A 22,219-nucleotide genomic window follows, 5' to 3' on the forward strand; every position below is an offset into this window, starting at 1 on the left:
TTTATAGGTGTATATGCATGTGTTTTAAGTATGTGTTGATTAGCAAAGTTTGATTTAAATCCTACACGGCACCTCATATCCTTGTCCTCATTTGTAAGTTGCTTTGGATAAAAGCGTCTGCTAAATGACTAAATGTAAATGTGAGGCGACAGCCCTACCTACTGCACCACTGCGTCACCGAAATAAAACTTTCCAATATATAATAATGTAAAACCTAAAACAAGTTGTTTTGATTAAGTCTTAAACAATGATTAAGATTATTTTGGATAATGAAATCATTTTTAAAAAGGCCCTTTAATCCAAAAAGATTGAACAAAAGGGCATTCCTTAAATAAATGAGTTACACTTTAAGCAGACAAAGGGCAGATACATCCATGTCACTTTTAAAACTTTTGCATAAACAGCTTGACAGGAAAAAATACATATATTTTAAATCATATAAATATATATCTATTTTGTTTTATTATTTAATAAAATAGTTCTTTAACTTAATTTGTTAAGAAAACATTATGGTGTCAGGATCAATGATGATAATTATTTTATTACAAGTCTGTAAGACTTATTTGAGTTAATATTTAGGGTCACTAATACATATATATATAATTGAAATTCTTGATGGAGCTGAATGCAGTAAATATTTTGTATAAAAAAGGTCAAAAATAAACCTGTGCTAACAATCTAGCTTTTATAACCAGATTATTTAACAAAAGATGATACTGCAGTAAATATTTGTAGTCTTTTAATAAGCAGGAAATATACAAGATAGAGATCGTATGAAAAGTTGTTTGTTTTGAAATTTGTGAATCGGATTTTGTCCAATAATAAAACCAAAACACACGTGGTTGTTGTCATGCGGTGAACTCGACCAATATAATAATATCGGAGTCTTCATGGCAGCTCCAGCAGTCATTCCTTAGATGCTGGACCGGCTGAATCAGTCGCCTGATCCCCGAGTGTTGCGGTACTTTGATGCCACATGTGACAGTCACGTGCTGTTGGCACAGCATCAATCAGCGTTGCCAGGCGTACGATAATTATCGTATTTGTATTGTATTATCGTATTTGGCACTTTTCCTCCCATGCGCGCCGTGCTTAGGTCAGTACAGTAGTTTTCAGCTTGAGGGCGATCGTATTAGCAAAACAATAAAGTTTAAAAAATGAGTGCTGGAAAGGAAGGTGAGAAGGACAGGGGAGAGGCGAAGAGGAGGGCAGAGTCTGTGGAGCAGCCTAAAAGTAAGCACTGACAGCAAACGTACAGAAGTGAGTGGGAAAAGGATCTGATTTTTGCAGGATGGCTAAGGCCTGTTTTTGGCAATGACAGCAAAGCTTTCTGCTGGTGTTGTAATGTACACATGGTGGCTGAGATCACTGTTTTAAAAAATCACGAAAAGTCAAAGAAGCATCAAGACAAAAAGAAAAATCTTGTCCCAGCTCAAATGTCCACTTGCTGCAAAAACCTGTGGAGAGTGAGATGGATACAGCTGTGAAAAATGCAGAGATGAAGTTAACAGGGTTTATGGCAGAGCACAACATAGCACTACGGACCTCAGATCATTTGGTTGGTGTCTTGAAAGATATATTTAAAGATTCAAAAACAGCTCAGCACATGTGCCTTGGGAATGTAAAAACGCTTTGTGTCGTTGTTCGTTTTTTCGACAAAGGCATAAATAGAATTCAAACTTGTTTCTGGAAACTGGTACAAATCTATTCAGACAAATACGGACAGTTGGCCGCTGAGGGAGCAACTGCTGAAAGACTTTACAACGAGATAATGAACCGATGCAGAGGTACCGATTGAAAACACAGTGGGATTCGGTTCGGATGGTTGCAATACAATGATTGGAAAAAATAATTTCGCCTCCAGTCGCCTTAGAAACGATCTGCCAGGCATCACAGTGCAGCAGTGCGTTTGCCACTTGTAGCACCTCTGTGCAAGTGAAGCATGCAAGCAGCTCCCTCACAGGTGCGAGGATTTAGCCAGAGACATATATCGATATTTCAAAAACAGTGCAAAACGTGTCGCACAACTCAGAGATTTTCAAGACTTTTGCCATGTTGAGCCCCACAAACTACTAAAGCCCGCCCAGACTAGATGGCTGTCATTGAACGAAGTTGCCCAGTGGAATGGTCTTCGCCTTTTTTTTACCGACCAGTGGCTCGAGGCCAGATTGACGGCTGCGGAGAATATTTTTCACCCCTAAATGATGAGTCTCTTCATCTGTACTATTATTTCCTTGAGTGGACGTTGCCTAAATTCACAGACCTTAATCAGTGTTTTCAAAGTGAAAAGGTGGTGATTACTTCATTGAAAAACAAGGTCTGTGAAACCTAAAAAGATCTCCTCCTCACCTTCATGGACAGAGACTATGTTCTGCACACTCCTTTGAATCAGGTCAACATAAATGACAACATAAAAAATCAGATTAAACACACTGTACTTGGGTGTAAAAGTGATGCAGCTTGCTGTCTTTGGTTTCCCTCACGCAACAATTGCCACGGTTGATTGACAAGACAAATGCAGACCGTCTCCAAATCCTCGATGACCAGTGGAGGCGATTGCCACTGGTGGCCTTAAGCAAAGATACAAAGGCAATGGATGTTGATGAATTCTGGCACCATATTTCTACATTAAAGAGTTTCGAGGGTGCAACGGTGTTCAGTAAATTGGGAGAGTTTGCCCTTAATGTTCTCGTTTTCCCCCAACCAAATGCCTCATGTAAGCGTGTGTTTTTCAAAATGAATCTTATCATGACGAAGCCACAAAATCGGCTCATTACAGATACCCTGAATGGGCTCGTGCACACCTCAGACTGTATTATAAATTCTGGAGGGTGCACTGCCTTCAAACCAACCAGCACAATGTTGAGGTCCATGACTGCATCAGATTTGTACCCCAAAGTGAATCCTTCAACATCTGGCAACACACAGGTCTCCGATGACAGCGACTCGGAGGTGGAGTTTGAAGCTTCCCACTAAGGTACGCCTAGTTTTTTACGCATTCTGGTAATTTGCACGTTGTGGCAAAACGCTATTTGTCTAGATAATAACTGCATACTGTTCATTTGACTCGTGTACGATAATTTTTTCTCCAAATCTGTTAATTTGATGTTCTGGTACGATAGTTTGACATTTCCAATCTGGCAACCCTGATCCGGACAAAATTTCTAACCAGCATGCACCGCTTTATGGCAGATTTCGATATATCTGCGCAGTGCTGCATGAAGTCGAACGCACCTAATGTCTACATACCGAATGTGCCTTCAATTAGGGATGGCTGAGGTGAAACTGACATTTCGACACAGTTTCGAAATCCCGAAGCGCAAGTGTTTCGAAGCACTGCACCGAAGCATGATCCGAAACACCCAGGTCACGTGACTAAAGTGTTTATAAACACCTAGTCAAGTGACTAAAGCGATTCAAAGCATCAATCACTTCAGAAACGTTTCAAAACCTGGCAAATCTGCGTTTGACTGACTGGCTTAGAGTGAAACTTTGTCCCATATGGCCTGGTGGCCTGTGCATGTGTACACTAACTGTGCTGCAAATGGATTTTGGGTTCAAATCCCAACTTGTAAATGCTCCGAAATTATGATTTAATGTATTTTAATAATGTTACTGCTTTATAGTGTTGTCTAGATAGGATTAGCTGCGCATATGCCATAAATACAGCATAATTTTTGTAAAACTGTATAATAATAATTCATATTTTTGCATTATTGTGAATTTCTGAATAATTCTGCAACTTGGGGTTTAATACCTCAATTTGCGTAAATGTTGCTTTACTGAAGCTGTTCCAGTGCAATATATAAAAAATTATGTCTAGGTCACTGTAGAGTGGGGTCTCTAAATGATTTGAAGCTTCGACACATTTGCATCATCTGTTTTAGTGTTTCATGAAGCCTTGCTTTGCCCACCACTATTTTCAATACAGCTTGTATTAAGAACAAGGAGCAAATGATACAGTAGCTACAGCCGTGTGCTCTTACATGCAGCTTCTGAATACCTAGGTTCACATTTATGATGTCATGAAATAAGGACTCTAACATTAAATGCAATACCTATTTAAAACCAGAAAGGGTCGCTAAATCACAACTTAATCCTAACTAAATGTGAAATGTCTGGATAAGACAACACCTTGATTAGCAGTTTCAGTTTTTTTCATTGCAGTTGGTGCTTACACTGCAGTAAAGTGCCCCAAAGATTGAGCTTGGCACCTTTTGAAATAAAGGTTTAACTTACATTTGTGTTAGTTTAAGTTAGGTTTAATCTGGTTGTGCTGCACAGTGACGGTTCTAGCTTAAATGACACCCTGGGCGAATTACCCCATATACGCCCCTCAACACCTCCAACCCCTAATCCTAAATGTAACTGGAAAACAATGTAAAGACAAAACCGGAGTTAAGAAATATTTTGCATGAATATTAATTATGGCAATTCTATAGAATACAAAAATAAATGTTTTATAGAATTATCTGTTCATCATTACGGAAGCGTAGATGCGGAAGCGTAGAGCTACTTCTTACACAAACTCAATAGTGATGTGCAAAACCCACTGATTTCCTAGCTGATCCTATACCAAGTTAGATGAAGGCGAGTATCGGCAATACCGATCCGATTCCGAAACTGCCCAAAAATGACTGTTTGGTAAATTAAAGTAGCAAGTAGTGTACTTAAAAGTGTCCCTTTATACTGAATACGACACATATAACGGGTTATAATTGTTTAATGATGAAGAATTATACAAAAAAGCCAACATATATTTATTGACAACATGTGAGCGTGTATATCTTAAAACGCCTGTCTGAAAAAAAAAAAACATTCACACTTCTACATTTAGTGGCATGTTAATCCGGTTCCCATGAAAGTTTTTTTTTAACCTTTTTTCGTTGTTTTATCAGTCACAAAAAACCCAAGACCCCTAATACAGCCACATCGCCGCATTTTCTCCCTCTGTACCTGGATGGTGCCTGCCTGCTGCACCTAAGGACTCTGAAAGCGATGTTAGTCTCGCCCTAGAAGCACTTGTGCCTCTCCTTTCCTCCTCGTCTGACAGCCTATCATGATGTTGTCATACTCTGTCTTGTGATTATTATGTAGATTTTTGATTAAGTTTATGGTATTACCACAGTACCTCACTGTTTTGTTACACTTGTCACAAACAGCATCATTTGAGTTTATGGAAGTGAAGTAGCTACACACATAACTTCGCATGTGCCACGCCAGCGGACTGAGTGGCTAGCTACCGTGATCTGCAGTTGTATAGTGCCACCTTCGATATAAGCAAATATGTATCTCTCGTACCAATATTTAGGGAATCCGAAGTCGATACATATTTTAGCGCTTTCGAGCGCATAGCGGCTTCTTTTCGCTGGCCTAAAGATTCATGGTCCCTTCTTCTCCAGTGCAAATTGGTTGGAAAGGCACAGGAGGTTTTTGCTACACTGTCCTTAGAGGACAGCCTTAATTATGATACTGCTAAATCAGCAATCCTCCGTGCTTATGAACTCGTACCTGAAGCATACAGACAGAAATTTAGAAATCACAAAAAGCTTTCTAGCCAGACTTTTGTTGAGTACGCGCGAGAAAAAGGCGTTCTTTTTGATAAATGGTGTAATGCAAGTAAGGCAACTGACTTTAATTCGTTAAGAGAATTAATTTTGCTTGAAGAATTTAAAGATAGATTGCCTGAACGTGTAGTGGTATACCTTAACGAACAAAAAGTTATGTCGTTGTCACAGGCAGCTGTGTTGGCAGATGAGTTTGTGCTTACGCACAAAAATGTGTTCTATCCAGTCCGATCGGATAAAAATCCCACTGTTCAGTCTGTGAATTTTCCACGTATTCCGACTGCTACTTCCCGACCTAAAGAGGCAATAGAGTGTTACTACTGCCATAAGAAAGGGCACAAATTATCTGAATGTTCCACGCTGAAGCGAAAAAATCCGCAACAGCCATCTAAAAGTGTTGGTTTTGCAAAATCTATTTTAACTAACAGCAATGATGAGAGCACTGATCTGAGCTACACACCATTCTTGCTCAGGGGTCTAATTTCATTATCTGGCAACCCTGAAGATCAGTGTGAGATTGTACTGCTGCGTGATACAGGCGCTTCTCACTCGTTTATGGTAGAAAATGCATTATCTCTGCCTGAACACTCATCTTGTGGATCTAATATTTTAGTCCAAGGCATTGAGATGGGTTTTGTAAATGTGCCACTATATCGCGTTCATTTACAGTGCGATTTGTTCACTGGGTTTGTGTCAGTCGGCATTCGTCCTTCTCTTCCTGTTAAAGGAGTTTCATTTATTCTAGGTAATGATTTGGCCGGTGGTAAAGTAATGCCTATTTTAGAAGTTACTGATCACCCCAATCTTACCTGTTGTCCAGACGAGTTATCAGTAAATCACCCAGATACTTTCCCAGCGTGCGTAATGACGCGCGCCATGTCACGGAAAGATGATTCAGTTGACTTATCAGACTCTTTTATTGCGCCAGTATTTTCTGAGAATGTAGTTTCTCCTCCAGACAAAACAGCTACACAGAAACAACAGGAAAAATCTGAATATTTTAATTTTGATGGTGATGCTCTGAGTTTGCCCGTTACTCGTCAGCAGATTATTGCTGCGCAGAAAGATGATGATACTTTGGTAAAGTGCTTCGACTCCGTTGTTGATTCAGATCAGATTGATAAAAAGCAAATTGCGTATTTCGTTGAAAATGGCTTGTTGATGCGCAAGTGGTGCTCTAATATTGAGACTGATGCTGATTGGAATAATGTCTATCAAATTGTCGTTCCCTCCGCTTACCGCCAACATGTATTATGTCTAGCACACGATCATGTGATGTCAGGTCATTTAGGTATCACGAAAACATACAATCGGATACTTAAACATTTCTTTTGGCCTTGTTTAAAGAAGGACGTCGTGCAGTTTTGTCGCACCTGCCATACGTGCCAATGCATGGGGAAGCCAAACCAGGTAATTCCACCTGCTCCTCTTTTTCCTATCCCAGTCATAGGAGAGCCATTTGAACATGTAATTATTGATTGTGTGGGTCCATTACCTAAAACCAAAACAGGTAATCAGTTTTTACTTACAATAATGTGTACTGCTACTCGATTTCCCAAGGCAATACCGCTCCGCAGAATTACAGCTCCTCTTATAATCAAATCATTGATTAAATTTTTCTCCACATTCGGCTTACCAAAAATCATACAAACTGACCAAGGATCAAATTTTATGTCAAAAATGTTTGCTCAAGTTCTAAAATCATTGTCTATCACCCACCGAGTATCAAGTGCTTATCACCCACAAAGTCAAGGTGCTCTCGAGCGATTTCACCAGACGCTCAAGTCTATGTTAAAGAAATACTGTGCGGATACCTGCAAAGACTGGGATGAGGGCGTTCCATTGGTACTATTAGCGGTGAGAGAAATTATCCAAGAGTCTCTCGGGTTTAGCCCCGCTCAGCTTGTATTCAGTCACGATTTGCGAACTCCTCTTAAACTTCTGAAAGAGAACATTTTGGAAATTAAGGAAAGTCCAAAAATGAATGTTCTTAGTTATGTAAGCCGTTTTAGAGAACGTTTACATGATGCTTGTAAATTGGCAAAAGAATCACTTAAAGCTGCGCAAAATGTCATGAAGCGTCAGTATGACACCCGAGCGGTCGCGCGCTCCTTTCAGCCCGGCGATCAGGTGCTCGTACTGTTGCCAATGCCTGGTTCTGCTCTCTCTGCCCGCTTTTCTGGACCCTATGTGGTGCAGAAAAAGTTAAGCGAGACAGATTACGTAATTGAAACACCTGACAGAAAACGCAAATCGCGGGTATGTCATGTTAACATGTTAAAAACGTACCATGTTAAAGAGAAAACTCAGATCACCACACCTGTTCTTCCTGCTGTTGCAGTTGTGAGCGATGTTACGCATTCTGAAGCTGATGATGGTGGCCTGGTGTTACGCAATGCTCCTCAGCAGTGCGCTCGTTTAACTAATTCAGAGATGCTGAAAAATCTGAATTCACATCTCACGTATTTATCAGATTCTCAAAGGCAAGATATCATTCATTTAATTCAGAAATTCCCCAATCTTTTCAGTGACACTCCAACGCAAACATCCGTAATTAAACATGACATCAATATTCAAAATTCTTCCCCAATAAAGCAACATCCTTACCGTGTGAACGCACACAAGCGTGCTATTATGAGGAAGGAGGTTGAATATTTGATGGAAAATGGTCTTGCAGTTCCTAGTTGCAGTCCATGGAGTTCACCGTGCGTTCTGGTACCCAAACCAGACGGAACATTTAGATTCTGCACAGATTACCGTAAGGTTAATGCTGTCACTGTCCCAGATTGCTACCCTTTACCCCGTATGGAAGATTGTATTGACAACCTTGGTTCAGCTAGTTTTGTCACTAAACTTGATTTGTTAAAGGGCTACTGGCAAATTAAATTAACTCCGCAAGCTTCTGCTATCTCAGCCTTCGTTACACCAGATCACTTCATGCAATATTCAGTTATGGCCTTCGGATTGCGAAACGCACCTGCCACATTTCAAAGATTAATTAATACGGTTTTATTCGGCGTTCCAAATTGTAACGCATATTTGGATGATTTAGTGGTTTATGCATCTGAATGGTCTGAACACATTTCTTTGCTGCACACTGTTTTTGAAAAACTGTCCAACGCCACATTAACATTAAATTTGGCAAAATGTGAATTTGCTAGGGCGACCGTCACATACCTTGGTAAGGAAGTTGGTCAAGGTCAAGTTCGGCCAGTCGCTGCGAAAGTCTCCGCCATAGCCGAATTTCCCGTACCTAAAACCAGGCGAGAGTTGCGCCGGTTTTTGGGTATGTCGGGGTACTATCGGAGTTTCTGCCGAAACTTTTCCAGTGTGGTTTCACCCCTAACGAATTTACTTAGTCCTTCTCAGCAATTTGTTTGGTCAGCTGAGTGTCAGCATGCTTTTGAGAGCATAAAAGCTTTGCTCTGCTGCGCTCCTGTACTCGCGGCCCCAGATTTCACCACTCCTTTTAAACTGGAAGTAGACGCGAGTGCTCTAGGTGCTGGCGCGGTACTTATTCAGGAGGACCGTGATAGTATCGAGCACCCAGTCTGTTATTTTTCCAGAAAATTCAACAAACACCAAATTAATTACTCCACTATCGAAAAAGAAGCACTTGCATTACTATTGGCATTACAATACTTTGAAGTTTACCTTGGTTCCAGTTCGTTTCCAATCATTGTTTACACCGATCACAATCCGTTAGTTTTTCTCTCCCGAATGTACAATCAAAATCAGCGCCTCATGCGCTGGGCTTTGATTGTACAGAATTACAACCTGGAAATCCGTCACAAGAAAGGCACCGACAATATAGTGGCCGATGCTCTTTCCAGGTGTGTGTAGTTGGTCGTAATTAAACCGCATGGTTTGTTTTGCGAGTTTTTTTTCTTTCTATTTCACAATTTTTTTTTTTTTTTTAACAAACAATATTATATGTTTGTTCTCATGGGTGGGAGTGTTATGTATTTGTGTTTTTTGTGCTCTGTTTTCTCTGTGTTTTTTCCCTCTCTCTCTCTCTCTCTCTCTCTCTCTCTCTCGCTCTGTTCTCCCGTATCTGCTCTCATGTATTCTCAGGTTCTGTTCATTGGTCCATTCAGCTGTCAGTCATTCCTCTCCGGTTACGTCACTCTTACGTCACATCCAATAAGCAAAGACCTCCCGTGTTAAAAGCGCGCGCCAGACCACTCGCTCTTTCTTGCTTTCTTGCTTGCATTTGTCTCTTTCGCTGTTTCGTCGCTTTTTTTTGTATTTACCGCGTGCGTTTAGAAATTACCCCGTCTAACTGTGTTTTGTTGTTGCTTGTTTCTGTGTGCACGTTATCAGTCCGTTATTCGTACATTGTTCTTAGTTTATCGTTGTTTACGAGGCTTGGACGAAGCGGACAGGTAAGAAGGTCACGTGACATACATTTCGCAACACTCAGGACTACTCTGCTGTCTAGTACATTAGGTTAGGGGCGAGCGCCACTCCTTGTACTTTTTGAATAGATAGATAGAGTAGATAGTTAGGGCTCGGAAGATCTTCGTGTATTAATTATACTGTTTTTCACATAGTTAGTTAGCTAGATGCTTCTGGGAAGTTAGATTTAGTTTGGGTTTTGTTCTTTTCATTTCTTTAGCGCCGCCCGCGTCCCTTCTGCCAGCTCTCTTGTTTTCCCCGTCTTTATTTGTTTCAGTGTTGTACATATTTGTAACAATTACGCACATGACTTTGAGGGCGGAATAACAAGTAGTTCCGACTAAGTTGCCATTATTCAGAGAAACTAGGGTAATTAGGGTTACTTTCTGCCGTTACCTTCCACACATTTTTATCGGCGTACACATGGGGGTAAATTAGATTTTACAGTAGGGGGGACAATAAATATAAAATTTCTTATGAGCAGTTTTTTCAAGGGGACACAAATAATACAGACAAATTGTACTTATAAAGATATGTCCCCACAGTTAAAAACGGTTCCATCATTATTATTACAACATAAATGAATACGTCATTATACGTCATTATGGTTATCATGAATTGTTTTTCTCAGGTTCAATGACAAAACAAATTGTTCTTCAAAACTATTTATTGCATTGTTTGTTGAGTTGTTTACAGTCAACTGACTGACTCCTGAAGCAGAATAAATGCAGTCATACTGTATCATACTGTAAATGGGTGAGCCTGTGAAGTTCATCTGCTAAACAGCCAGAATTGTCATTATCCCTTCATTAAAAGCACAACACCCTTATCTGACACTGTACATATGATTGACCCTGCTCTGCTTGTTTCTCAATAATTTCTCCTTTGCCTGTGATTAATATTGTGACATTAGTATTTTCATAAGCACTCAATCTGAAAGCCAAATTGTCTCAATATGTGAACTTTTTGTACTTGGCATTTAGGTGCACTGAAAAATGATCTTATGTCCATTTTCTCTGTCATTTTATCTAATGGATGACACTGCAAGGCAAGTTTATTTATATTGTAGCACATTTAATACACAATGGTAATTCAAAAGTGCACATAAAGTACGCAAAACTCAGAAAAATAATCACAACAACAAAAACAAGGAATTTAAAAAGAAATACCAGAAAATACAGTGGGGTTAGTTTGGATGTAGCACAGTGCTCATTAATCGGGGTCGCCACAGCAGAATGAACCGCCAACCTATCCAGCAAGTTTTTTACGCTGCGAATGGACAGCTAAACAATATGCTAATTGTGGCCGTTAATGTTAAGTTAAAATTATGCCAAGTCGTCACAAATGAAACAATGCATGGGAAACGGCTTTGACGTGTTAGTTGCAGTGCACTATACAACAAGCTATTGTATACAGGCTAACGTTAAGTAATTTTAATGGCTAATACAGCAGATTCATGGACAATTACATCTGTAATCAGCCTTTTTGTCGCAATAATTTATGAATGAGTCTGCATTAACTACATTGAAGAGAATCACTTATTTAAGGTGAATAAAATACCTACTTGCTAAAGTTTAACATTGACTGAGCCGAAGCCAAACATCCGTCTATCCCCGGGTGCCTCCTAATGTGAATCCCGGTAGTTTATATGCACAACGATAAAATATGCGACACAAGTTGTCGGCTCGCAGTAAGTTTTGCTAGATGACAAAACTAAGGTTGATATAATATGAGGATGATCTTATTTTGACTAATGGCTATAGAAGCAGAAAGGAAGGATAATGAGGCAGGGGTAAGACCCAGCCGGGGAACGAACCAGCGACCCTCTTGCTGTGAGGCAATTGTGCTACCCACTGCGCCACCGTGTAAATGAATGAATGTTTTTATGGTTATTTATGCCATTACCTTATTATCATCCTATATATGTTGCATTATTATTATCATCCTTTGTATGCAGGCCCGGCGCCAGGATGTCATAACTGAGCAAAAGTATCTGGATGCAGCCTTATGATGCAAGCTGAGATTGCATCAATCAGCGATGCAATGTCAAACACATTGCACTCAAATGGAGTGCATTCCTTTTTCCTTTTAATTTGGCTATTTATTCACTTATTTATTATTACTTTGCATTACTGCCGTACTATACTTTTTATAGTAATAATAATATGCTTCGCTATTACTGATTTTATCAATGAAGGTAATGCAACCATACCATTTACATAATAACTCAGACAGACCATGGCTTCAGAACCAAACAAGTGCTTTAAATTAAGCTACATTATATTATCCTTATTTCTTTCTGTTTTATTCAAATAATATAAATGTTTAAAGTTTTAGGTAAAGACATCAAACTATGTCTACACATGCAAGCTAGACAACTCTATAACCGGTAAATAAATATAGTGAAATCAGCATAACCAAGTCATCATGCTTCATTACCCAACCAATCCGCTTGTTAAGTGTGACGTCACGCGAAGCGGCTTCCGGGTCCAAGTGCTCTATTCAACTGAATGGGGAGACCATGGTAATAATAAATGTTTACAAAGCAATTTAAAATTTCTGAAAATCACGATTGCAATATATATATATATATATATATATATATATATATATATATATATATATATATATATATATATATATATCCATGCCTAATACCCAATGGCTAGAAAGTAGGGATGTAACGGTATCAGAATTTCACGGTACGGTAATACCTCGGTATGAATGTCACGGTACGGTATTTGAATCATTTACAGGAAAAAACAAAACTTATGAAAATACTCCAAAAAAGTGCCAAAAGTGTCAATGACATACAAATTAGCCATCTATCTGTAAGCTTTGAAACAGGAACTTCAATTTTAATAACAAAAAAATATTAAACCATGTAAAAAAATAAAGTTTCAATTTAGTATTGTTGAAAACTCATCACATTCAACATTTAATCACTCACTCACTTAGATAGAGATGGGTTTAAAGGAAAATTATCATATGAATATAATCTGGTAAAAGCTGGTATCTCTGGGTATTTACAATGTCCCCTGCAACAGAAAAAAACCCTCTCATTTGGGACTGAGGTTTCTGGGATAGAGAGATATGAGTTGGCCCAGGTTGACAGCAGTGGGGTAACGTTGTGCATTGTCTTTCCCCCACTTGAGAGGACAAACCATGAGTGAGATAGAGATCTCATGTCTGCATCAATCTGAACAGTGTGCTGACAACACAGCTGATAAGAACTCGCGCGACAACACCCCTATTCAGTACGCGCGCGGCGACAACACAGCTGATAAGAACTCGCGCGACAACACCGCTATTCAGTACGCGCGCGACAACACAGCTGATAAGAACTCGCGCGACAACACCGCTATTCAGTAAGCGCGTGACAACACAGCGCTATTCAGTAAGCGCCCGACAACACAGCTGATAAGAACTCGCGCGACAACACCGCTATTCAGTACGCGCGCGACAACACAGCTGATAAGAACTCGCGCGACAACACCGCTATTCAGTAAGCGCCCGACAACACAGCTGATAAGAACTCGCGCGACAACACAGCTGATAAGAAGTCGCGCGACAACACCGCTATTCAGTACGCGCGCGACAACACAGCTGATAAGAACTCGCGCGACAACACCGCTATTCAGTAAGCGCCCGACAACACAGCTGATAAGAACTCGCGCGACAACACCGCTACTCAGTACGCGCGCGTCAACACAGCTGATAAGAACTCGCACGACAACACCGCTATTCAGTACGCGCGCGACAACACAGCTGATAGGAACGCGCGCGACAACACCGCTATTCAGTATGCCCGCGGCGACAACACCCGCTTTAGAGTTTTCCAGCTCTTTTTCATCCCCGCTTCTAGCAGCACACTCCATTTCCGCATTACTGGATTTGTAGTGACAACAGACCGCAAGGGATGATGGTCAAGCATGGGCTGATGGGAATTGTAGTTTTCGCTACCTCCCGTTCGCTTCATTCGCCTGAGCAAATTTTCTCAGAAGATCTATAGTTTTACCGAGTCATGCGACTACGGTAATATCGAAAAAAATTTATATTGCGGTATGACGGTATTTACAATACCTTTACATCCCTACTAGAAAGTGATTATTTTTTTATAAATTGTAAAAATGTTGGTATTTGTTATGCAGCAAGCCCAGAGATTGTTGTGTACACTATGACTTTATGTACAATTAACTTTAATTTGTGATATGAATAAAAAGTTATCAAAAAATATATATTTCTCAACTCAAATGAGTGGCCCGGAAACAGTATTACATACGTCACCAACACGTCACCACTTAACACGCGGATATCAGTTTTGGGAAAAAGTTCAATGTTACAGTCTAATGTCATTTAAAAAATATCTTAGTAACATTTTAAAGCATTGTGCCTGGTTTATACTTCTGCGTCAAGTGACCGGCGTAACTCACGGCGCATGCAACACTCGTAGATGTACATTTATACTTCTGCTCGCTGTCTCTGTTGGTCAGCAACACTTCCGAAACAATAGTTGGCAATTAGGTGTTAATGTTCCTTTGTGTCGAGTTTCTTTGCTGCTGTTTTGTTCTTTCTGAACACTTGCTGAATGTACAAGTGGCTCAAACACGCTCATTTTGAGGCAGGAACTGGCGGACGTGCAACAACTTTAACTGTGAGGTAAACACAAAAAAAAATCTTTCCATCCAAACAAAAGGTAAACAATCGCTCCATCTGGGTCACGCCATTCGCACGGATCTCGGTCCCGCCCAGACTCGTCAGCGCTACCAAACCGACCAATCACAGAGCTTGCGCTAAGCCTCGTTGCAACGTGTAGTTAAATTTTTTGAGAGGTGCACGTCAGCGACGCAGACGGCTACGGCGTAGGGCTATGCGTCAATGCTGTTGCATACACCTGCGTTTGACGCAGAAGTATAAATCAGCCTTTAGTGTAGCCAGAAAATTACCAAAAAAGATACCCAAGTTCACAGTTCACATAATTTTGGCATGGATGACACGCAACTCAATAGGCTATATATCTTTTTTTCATCATTTTAAAGGTAAAAATCAGGGCTCTGAACCGGTTCAAAGAATGAAAACGATAAACGAAAACAACTGACATTTTCCAGGAACAGAAACAAAAAACGAAAACAAGAAACAGAAGAACAGAAACATAACCATATAATAACAGTAATTTATTGTTCTCTTAATTATATGAATTTGGGAAACAAAAAGCATTAATTTATATCATGTCTAGCTACAAACGCGACGGTGACGCATACAACGTGAATGCCCGTGAAGCAAATGTCATAAGCGAAAGTCGTTTCTGATGCGACGAGCTTGTCTTATAGGTCACAGAGAACCTGCTCGTTCAAGTACAAAGATATGTTTCGTTTTTAGTTATTGTTATTAAAACTTGTATTTATACTAAATGAATTATTGATAGTCGATTGTTTTTATATGTGTCTCCATAAAGAAAATCCTTATGTTAATATTTCTCAATCATCTGATAAATCAATCTGTAATATTGAAGGATGAGGGGAGGATTGTGGCAAACCAGTTTATTTTGTTGACCAATCATATTGTACCCGATTGGTGCAACTCCACCCCGTGGGTGTCAAAGAGGGTCATCCCGGGAAGTTGATTAGAGAGTTCATGAAAGTGCGTAGTTCATGCGATCTGTTTAATAAAAGCAATCTGTGAAACAAATGAAGAGTTTCCATGACAAAGATCATAAACATGAGAGATAAAGTTTTGAAAGATATGATATATTATTAAACCACTAAAACATTTTCCTTTTGGAGAATTACAGTATTTAATAGCTTAGTCCATATAAATAATCCATAAATAAAATACATTATTTACAAGGCTACTGAAGAATTAACCAAATATGCAATATGATCCGCATAATGATCACATTGAAATTAGATAAGCGTTCATCTTTATATAAACTATAAATGCCTGGCCGTGATGCGTTTTTATGCCAAAGATCATATAGCTTGAAAATCTTTAACATTTTAGAGGAAGTAGGTAAAGTTTGCACAATCGGTGTTTGGTCTTATTAATCTGCTACCCATAATTAAATTTCATGTAGCCTACTTTTTTATTGCTTGATTATATTTGTGCATAATAGGTTTTTATGTGTCCCCAATATGCAAAGTCAAGAGAGTGCACGACTCCATAAGGTAACGTAAACTGCACACACTTGATTATGTAATGTGTGAAATTGGGCACACGTCTCACAGCGCAAAGCATATCTTAATAAATGCTCCTGCCTAATCGGTCATCGATAAGGTATATCGGTTTTAAAGGGTTATCGACAATAAATTGATCATTGAGTAATCGTTAGCATCCCTAGTTTAATCAATTGTGAATGTATTGGCAATGTTATTTAAAAGGCACACACAATCTATAAATTAATCTATCCAATACAGGGCTCTAGACTAACTTTTTGCCTTGGTGCACCTTTTTTTCTTAGGTGCACCTCGCATTGCATTGCATACAATTTTATACAGTACATTAAAGATAAATAAAGCAAGGATATTGGAATGATGCTTTTTATATTTTTACACCAACAAAAATATCTTGTGTCATGCCCTTGTATAATAAAAATCTTTGTAATTGTAACATTCAACATGCAATAAATTGCCATTAAAAAATCCTAAACCGCATAATGTTTTGTATTTTAAAATAAAATATATATTTTTTTAACTTGACCTATGCCTAATCCAAATAGCACTAAATAATTTACATATTTAAAAATTACACTAATTAAACTAAATAACTATATATTACGCTAAATAACTAAAATAGCCTATATAATCTTATTCTCTGATTAAAACTAAAGTGATTTAGCAATGCCGCACCACTGACAAGCCAATCGCAGAGAAACAAAATCAACCACAGAAATCGCAGAAACCGCAGTGAGCACTTTTTCCAAAGTTATGCCTTTCTTTTTCCACAAATAATTACTGTGCGTTTAATGTTAAATAAAACAATAATGAATATAGGCCAGCATATAGGCCTATAAGTGTATCCTGTGTGTGTGTGTGTGTGTCTGTGTGTGTGTGTGTGCATGTGCGTGTGTGTGTGTGTGTTCGCATTGTCATCATGAACAAAAGTGCAGATATGATGAAAGTTAGAGATACATTTTGAAGCTTTACTCATTATAACAGGAATTTTTTGCAAAAATACAGACATACTTAAATATTCGTTTGGTCTCAATAATAAATGCTTCTTTTGGACATGATGCTGACAACAGCTATAGTGTTTAGAAATGGCCAACGAAGGTGGGCTGGAGTATTATAAATGTTTTTACTGTAGATCGAAACTGGTTACAGATATTAAACTAGAGATACTGATATTATATAATAAAAATGATTTTAATCTATAAAATAAAGAGGTGCACTTGTGGTCAGTGAAAATTTGACTTGAACTTCCTTTCAGTGTGGGTAAAGCTCTCGATGTGAGCTAAAGGTTAGCACCAAAGAGGTGTGAAACAACAAGACTTCATGTAGAAGTGCTCAACTAGACGTTTGAACAAAATGAGGATTCTGCAACTTCAGTTCTGTAAGTTTTATAGATTATAGATATCTTTGTGACTCTGGACTGTTTGCTTTTGTATGTTTTAAGATTTCTTTCTGTTTCTGATTAATACATTTCTGTCTGTGATTTTCCTGCAGATCTTCTGATGTGGTGTCATGCTGGAGATACATTTACGAGTCAGTTTACGGGTTTGGGTGAAAATGTGACAATAAGTTGTGATATTGATGCAGATGAAGTGACATGGCTGTTACTGAATCCACCAGATCACCCTGTTAAGATATTACACATCTTCTCAAACCCACCAACACATTTCTACTTAAATGAAACATACCGACAGAAATACTCAGTGCTGTCAAATGATCTGATCATTAAAAACATCACATATGATGACTTAGCAGTTTATTATTGTGCAGACATAGATGCATCTGTACAATTCAGCAGTGGTACCAGACTACAGCTCTTGGGTGAGTGGTGTTTCTCTTTTCTTTCTTTTCTTTATACTTGCTGTATTATCCATTAGATACATTTTAGACGCTTGGAGCTTTCTTTAAAAGCTCTAAAGAAATAAATTTCTTTATTTTTTAGCTCCATCTCACTTACCAGAGTGTCAGAACTACACGGAGATGAAGAACTTGCATCAAAATCACACAACAGTGAAATGTATTCAGCAGAATCAAACACCATGGAGGACATTTACAATCATCTCTGGTCTGCTGAATGCTCTTCTGGTCATTGGTGAGGTTTTTTCATAATTATTTAAGTAACCGCAGTGTGATTCTATAATGAGGTAACAACCGTGTGACTCTATATGTAGAAAAATAAAACCGAAAACTCTTGTACACGATGTTGGTGTAGAGATGTAGTTCTTACATTATGTTCAATGTTTGTATTTGAAATTAGGATTATTAAAAGTTATAATACCTGGAAGACGATTGCAAGAACTTTATATCACTGAATGGCATCAAACTCAGTCAAGTGAAGAATCAAGTAAACCACGGGTAAGTTACACAAAGCAGCTCTTACCCAAGAAAACACAAAATTTTACTTATTATTGTTTTCTCATTGATCTTTCAGTGTGCTGAGGAGGATTTTTCAAAGCTGCTTAAACCGTTCAACCATTCTGAGGTGTGTAATTCCCTGATAACAGCCGTTGTCTTTAAAAGCGATGAATAACATGTACCAACATGGAAAAAAATACTGTAGTTATTTAATATCACAGTGTTTTGGACCATACTAAAGTGTATTATACTGTGTATGTTAAAGCATTTACAGCACATTGTTAATGAATTCTAATGTCTAGTTTTAAAAGTGAACTGATAAACTGTAATTAGTGTAGTATAATTTACTTTTTACTACAGTAAGCAGTGTATTGTTACGGAGACCCAAAAGGGATGTGATGGTGGAGAAAAAATGGGTGGTAGAAAAAGAAAACGTGGTGAGAGGAAAATATATTTTTAACTATACAGTTAATATCAGAATTATCAGCCCACCCTGAATTATTAGCCCCCCTGTTTATTTTTTCCCCAATTTCTGTTTAACAGAGAGAATATTTTCTGAACACATTTCTAAACATAATAGTTTTAATAACTCATCTCTAATAACTGATTTATTTTATCTTTGCCATGATGACAGTAAATAATATTTGACTAGATATTTTTCAAATCACTTCTATACAGCTTAAAGGAACATTTAAAGGGTTTACTAGGTTTACTAGGCAGATTTGGGTAATTAGACAAGGTATGGTTTAATGATGGTTTGTTCTGTAGACTATCGGAAAAATATATAGCTTAAAGGGGCTAATAATTTTGACCCTAAAATGGTTTTTAAAAAATTAAAAACTGCTTTTATTCTAAAACATTAAAAAAACAAATGAGACTTTCTTCAGATGTAAAAATATTATCATACATACTGTGAAATTTTCCTTGCTCTGGTAAACATAATTTGGGAAATATTTAAAAATAAAAACCAAATATAAAAAAAAAACAAAGGGGGGCTAATAATTCTGACTTCAACTGTATATTTTTTTTATATTTTTGCATTCCCTCGCAAAGATGTTTTGCGTTCCCTCGCAAAACTGACGTTCCAAAAAACTTCCTGTTCACTTTGTATTTTATAAATATAGCTCATTTGTTTATACAGTCAAGCATGAACCCAGAGTATGAATGCTATTTCTTTCATTAAATGGTTGATGTGCTTATTGTGACGTCCTACACTGTGGAGTGTTTTAGAGTGATTGCATTAGGAAATTAATACATTAGGATAACCTGTTAAAAAGAATTATTTAATAATTTATTTTATTAAAGGCCTAGACCTGTTGTACTTAAACCCATCAGTGTTCAACAGAAGAATTATATTATATTATATTATATTATATTATATTATATTATATTATATTATATTATATTATATTAGTCTCTCAAACCAAAACAATAAAATAAAATAATTGGATTAATAATTAATGATTACATATTAAAAATATAGATATTAATTAGGTTTTCCTCACTTCCTTCCTTTCTTTTTTTCTCCCACCAATTTTTTTCCCACCATAACATCTTTCTGGGTCTCCGTATATTGTAGTATAATATATGCTAGTTGTAGTTTTTTTTTTTTTTTTTTTTTTTTTTTGCTTGTTTGTTTTTTAAGTTACAAAATATTTACAAAAGTTATCTGTATAATAATCTGTAATGGAAATCAGGCTTGCTGTCTTTTAATTGAAACGCAGCTGCTGTCAGCTTTTGTCTCTGTTATATAGTTTTCAGTATTGTATTTAAAATTAAATCTGAGATTAATGAATAAAATAAGAATCTTTCCACCATTTACTCACACTTCAATAAATCTAAATTGTTATGAGTTCCTTTCTTCTGTTGAACACGAAAGAAGATATTCAGGGATGCTGGTTTGCAACATTCTTTAGCTGTCTAGAGCTAAAACTACTATAGAAGTCAATAATTACAAGTTTACAACATTCTTCAGAATATATCTTCATGTTCAACAGAAGAAATAAAGTCAAACAGTTTCAGTGAGCGAGTGAATGATGACAGAATTTTTATTTTAGGGTGAACTACTGTATTTCTTTAATTCTGTAATACTGTGGTTTTCGCTTTTTTACAAAAACAATTGTTTTGTACACTGTGATGGCTTATTGAATAAAAAATATTTTAAAACTGTCATCAACTTGTTTATTTCATTAAAATGTTTATTAGAGACAATAAGACAGTTAGAGAGCAATAGATTTACTACATCAAGGTCATATACACTATTAATAAATCTATTTTAACAAAAGCTGTTTTCTTATTGAAGGTAATTAGAATGCTTAAAACCAGTCTATATGTAGTAGGTCTAGAATATTTGTCCAAATGAATGTTTTATCAATGTAAAAATCATTAGAATATAAAGTAAAGATCAACTTTCATGAAGACATTTCTGTGAATTTCTTTCTGATTAATAATCGCTAAATACTTTATTTAAACAGATTGAATAGATTTTTTTCAACCCTCAAACTGATGCCTATCTTCATCAGGTCGTGAGAGAAATGGTCTGATCCGTGCAATATTGCGGAGATGAAAGAAGGCAGTTTTTGTTGTGTTTGAAGTCGGAGTTAAAACTGAGCTGTGTTTCAAGGAGCACCCCAAGATTACGCACCTGGGTTGAAGGAGACAGTTGAACATTATCATCCGAAAGTGTAAAATCCTTGTGCTGGCTTACCTTAGTAGGGGTGCCATTAATAAGACCTCAGTTTTGGAACTATTTATTTTAAGGAAGTTTTGACTCATTCCAAGATTTAATTTCTAAAAGACAGGCAGACAAATCTGACATAGCAGTACTGAGAATGCCACAGGCCCCACTATCTGCAGTTAGATAAAGGTCATTTACGACCCTAACTAGGGCAGTCTCAGTACTGTGCCCAGCTCTTGCATTACAAATAACGTGAGTTATGTAATAATATTACTCCTCTAAGTAACAAGTAACGCATCACTTTTCAAAATGAAGTCTGTGGCGAGGGGGCGTGGCCGAGAGCCGTGGGAACGGGGTGAGGCCACCGCGTAACTGGATACACCTGCGGTGCGCACCTGCCTCGGATCCCACGGAAGGAGCTCTGGACCATAAAAGGAGGACCGATGGCAGAGGAAGCTGAGAGAGGATCGGGCCCGGACTTATTTTACTTTTGCTTTCAGTTTGACGGCAGTCTTCATGAGGAGCTGCCGTCCGTTTGTTTTGGTTTAGACGGCAGTCTCCGTGAGGAGCTGCCGTCATTGTTATTAATAAATCATTTTAAAGCTCTGTTGGTTCTCCGCCTCCTTCTTCCCGGCGGCCAAAGGGCCGTCAACTTCACTACAGTGGTGCCGAAGCCCGGGAGAAGGAGGGACGCGTTGTCCAGATGCCCTCGCCGCTGAGAGAGGGGGCGAGTGTTCGGGAGTTAACCCGAGTGGGGGAGAAACCCGTCCGTCTGCCCAGAGTGCCGGGGCGGCTTGAGGCTGGCGAGGAAAGGATCTGCCTGCTGCCGTCTCCCAGCATGGGGGAGGAGCAGGGGACGCGGGGCTCACCACCGGAAGGGAAAGTGCTGAAGGGAGCCATCCCACAGAAGCCGGGGGAGTCGCCGCGATCCGCCATGATGCCGTAGCCTGCATCCATCCACCGAAGCGGGAGCGGAGCAGGAGACCAGAAATGCTGCCAGCCAGCCAGGAGAACCGCCGCCGGACGCCAGAAGACGGACGGGTGGATAGATTCCT

General features: G+C 38.4%; 1 protein-coding gene, 1 long non-coding RNA gene and 1 gene segment (V, D, J or C); 1 reads left to right on the forward strand and 2 right to left on the reverse strand.

Annotated features, from left to right (window-relative positions):
• Positions 1–22,219, reverse strand: part of LOC100535347 (V-set domain-containing T-cell activation inhibitor 1-like) — an 82,218-nt gene that overhangs the window by 14,113 nt on the left and 45,886 nt on the right. The gene's annotated exons all lie outside the window — the stretch shown is intronic.
• LOC147831639 (uncharacterized) lies at positions 5,148–9,592 on the reverse strand. Its single transcript, XR_015522283.1, has 3 exons — positions 7,621–9,592; positions 7,382–7,508; positions 5,148–7,062 (listed from the first exon to the last, which is right to left on the reverse strand). It is a non-coding gene; the product is annotated as an uncharacterized LOC147831639 (long non-coding RNA).
• Positions 17,489–19,443, forward strand: LOC147831640 (Ig kappa chain V-V region T1-like). The segment is given in 4 exon segments: positions 17,489–17,513; positions 17,612–17,953; positions 18,075–18,487; positions 18,564–19,443. Coding segments are annotated over 3 exon segments (534 nt in total).

The sequence above is a fragment of the Danio rerio genome, chromosome 22 (genome assembly GCF_052040795.2).
Source record: "Danio rerio strain M-AB ecotype USA chromosome 22, GRCz13ab, whole genome shotgun sequence".
NCBI lineage: Eukaryota > Metazoa > Chordata > Actinopteri > Cypriniformes > Danionidae > Danio > Danio rerio.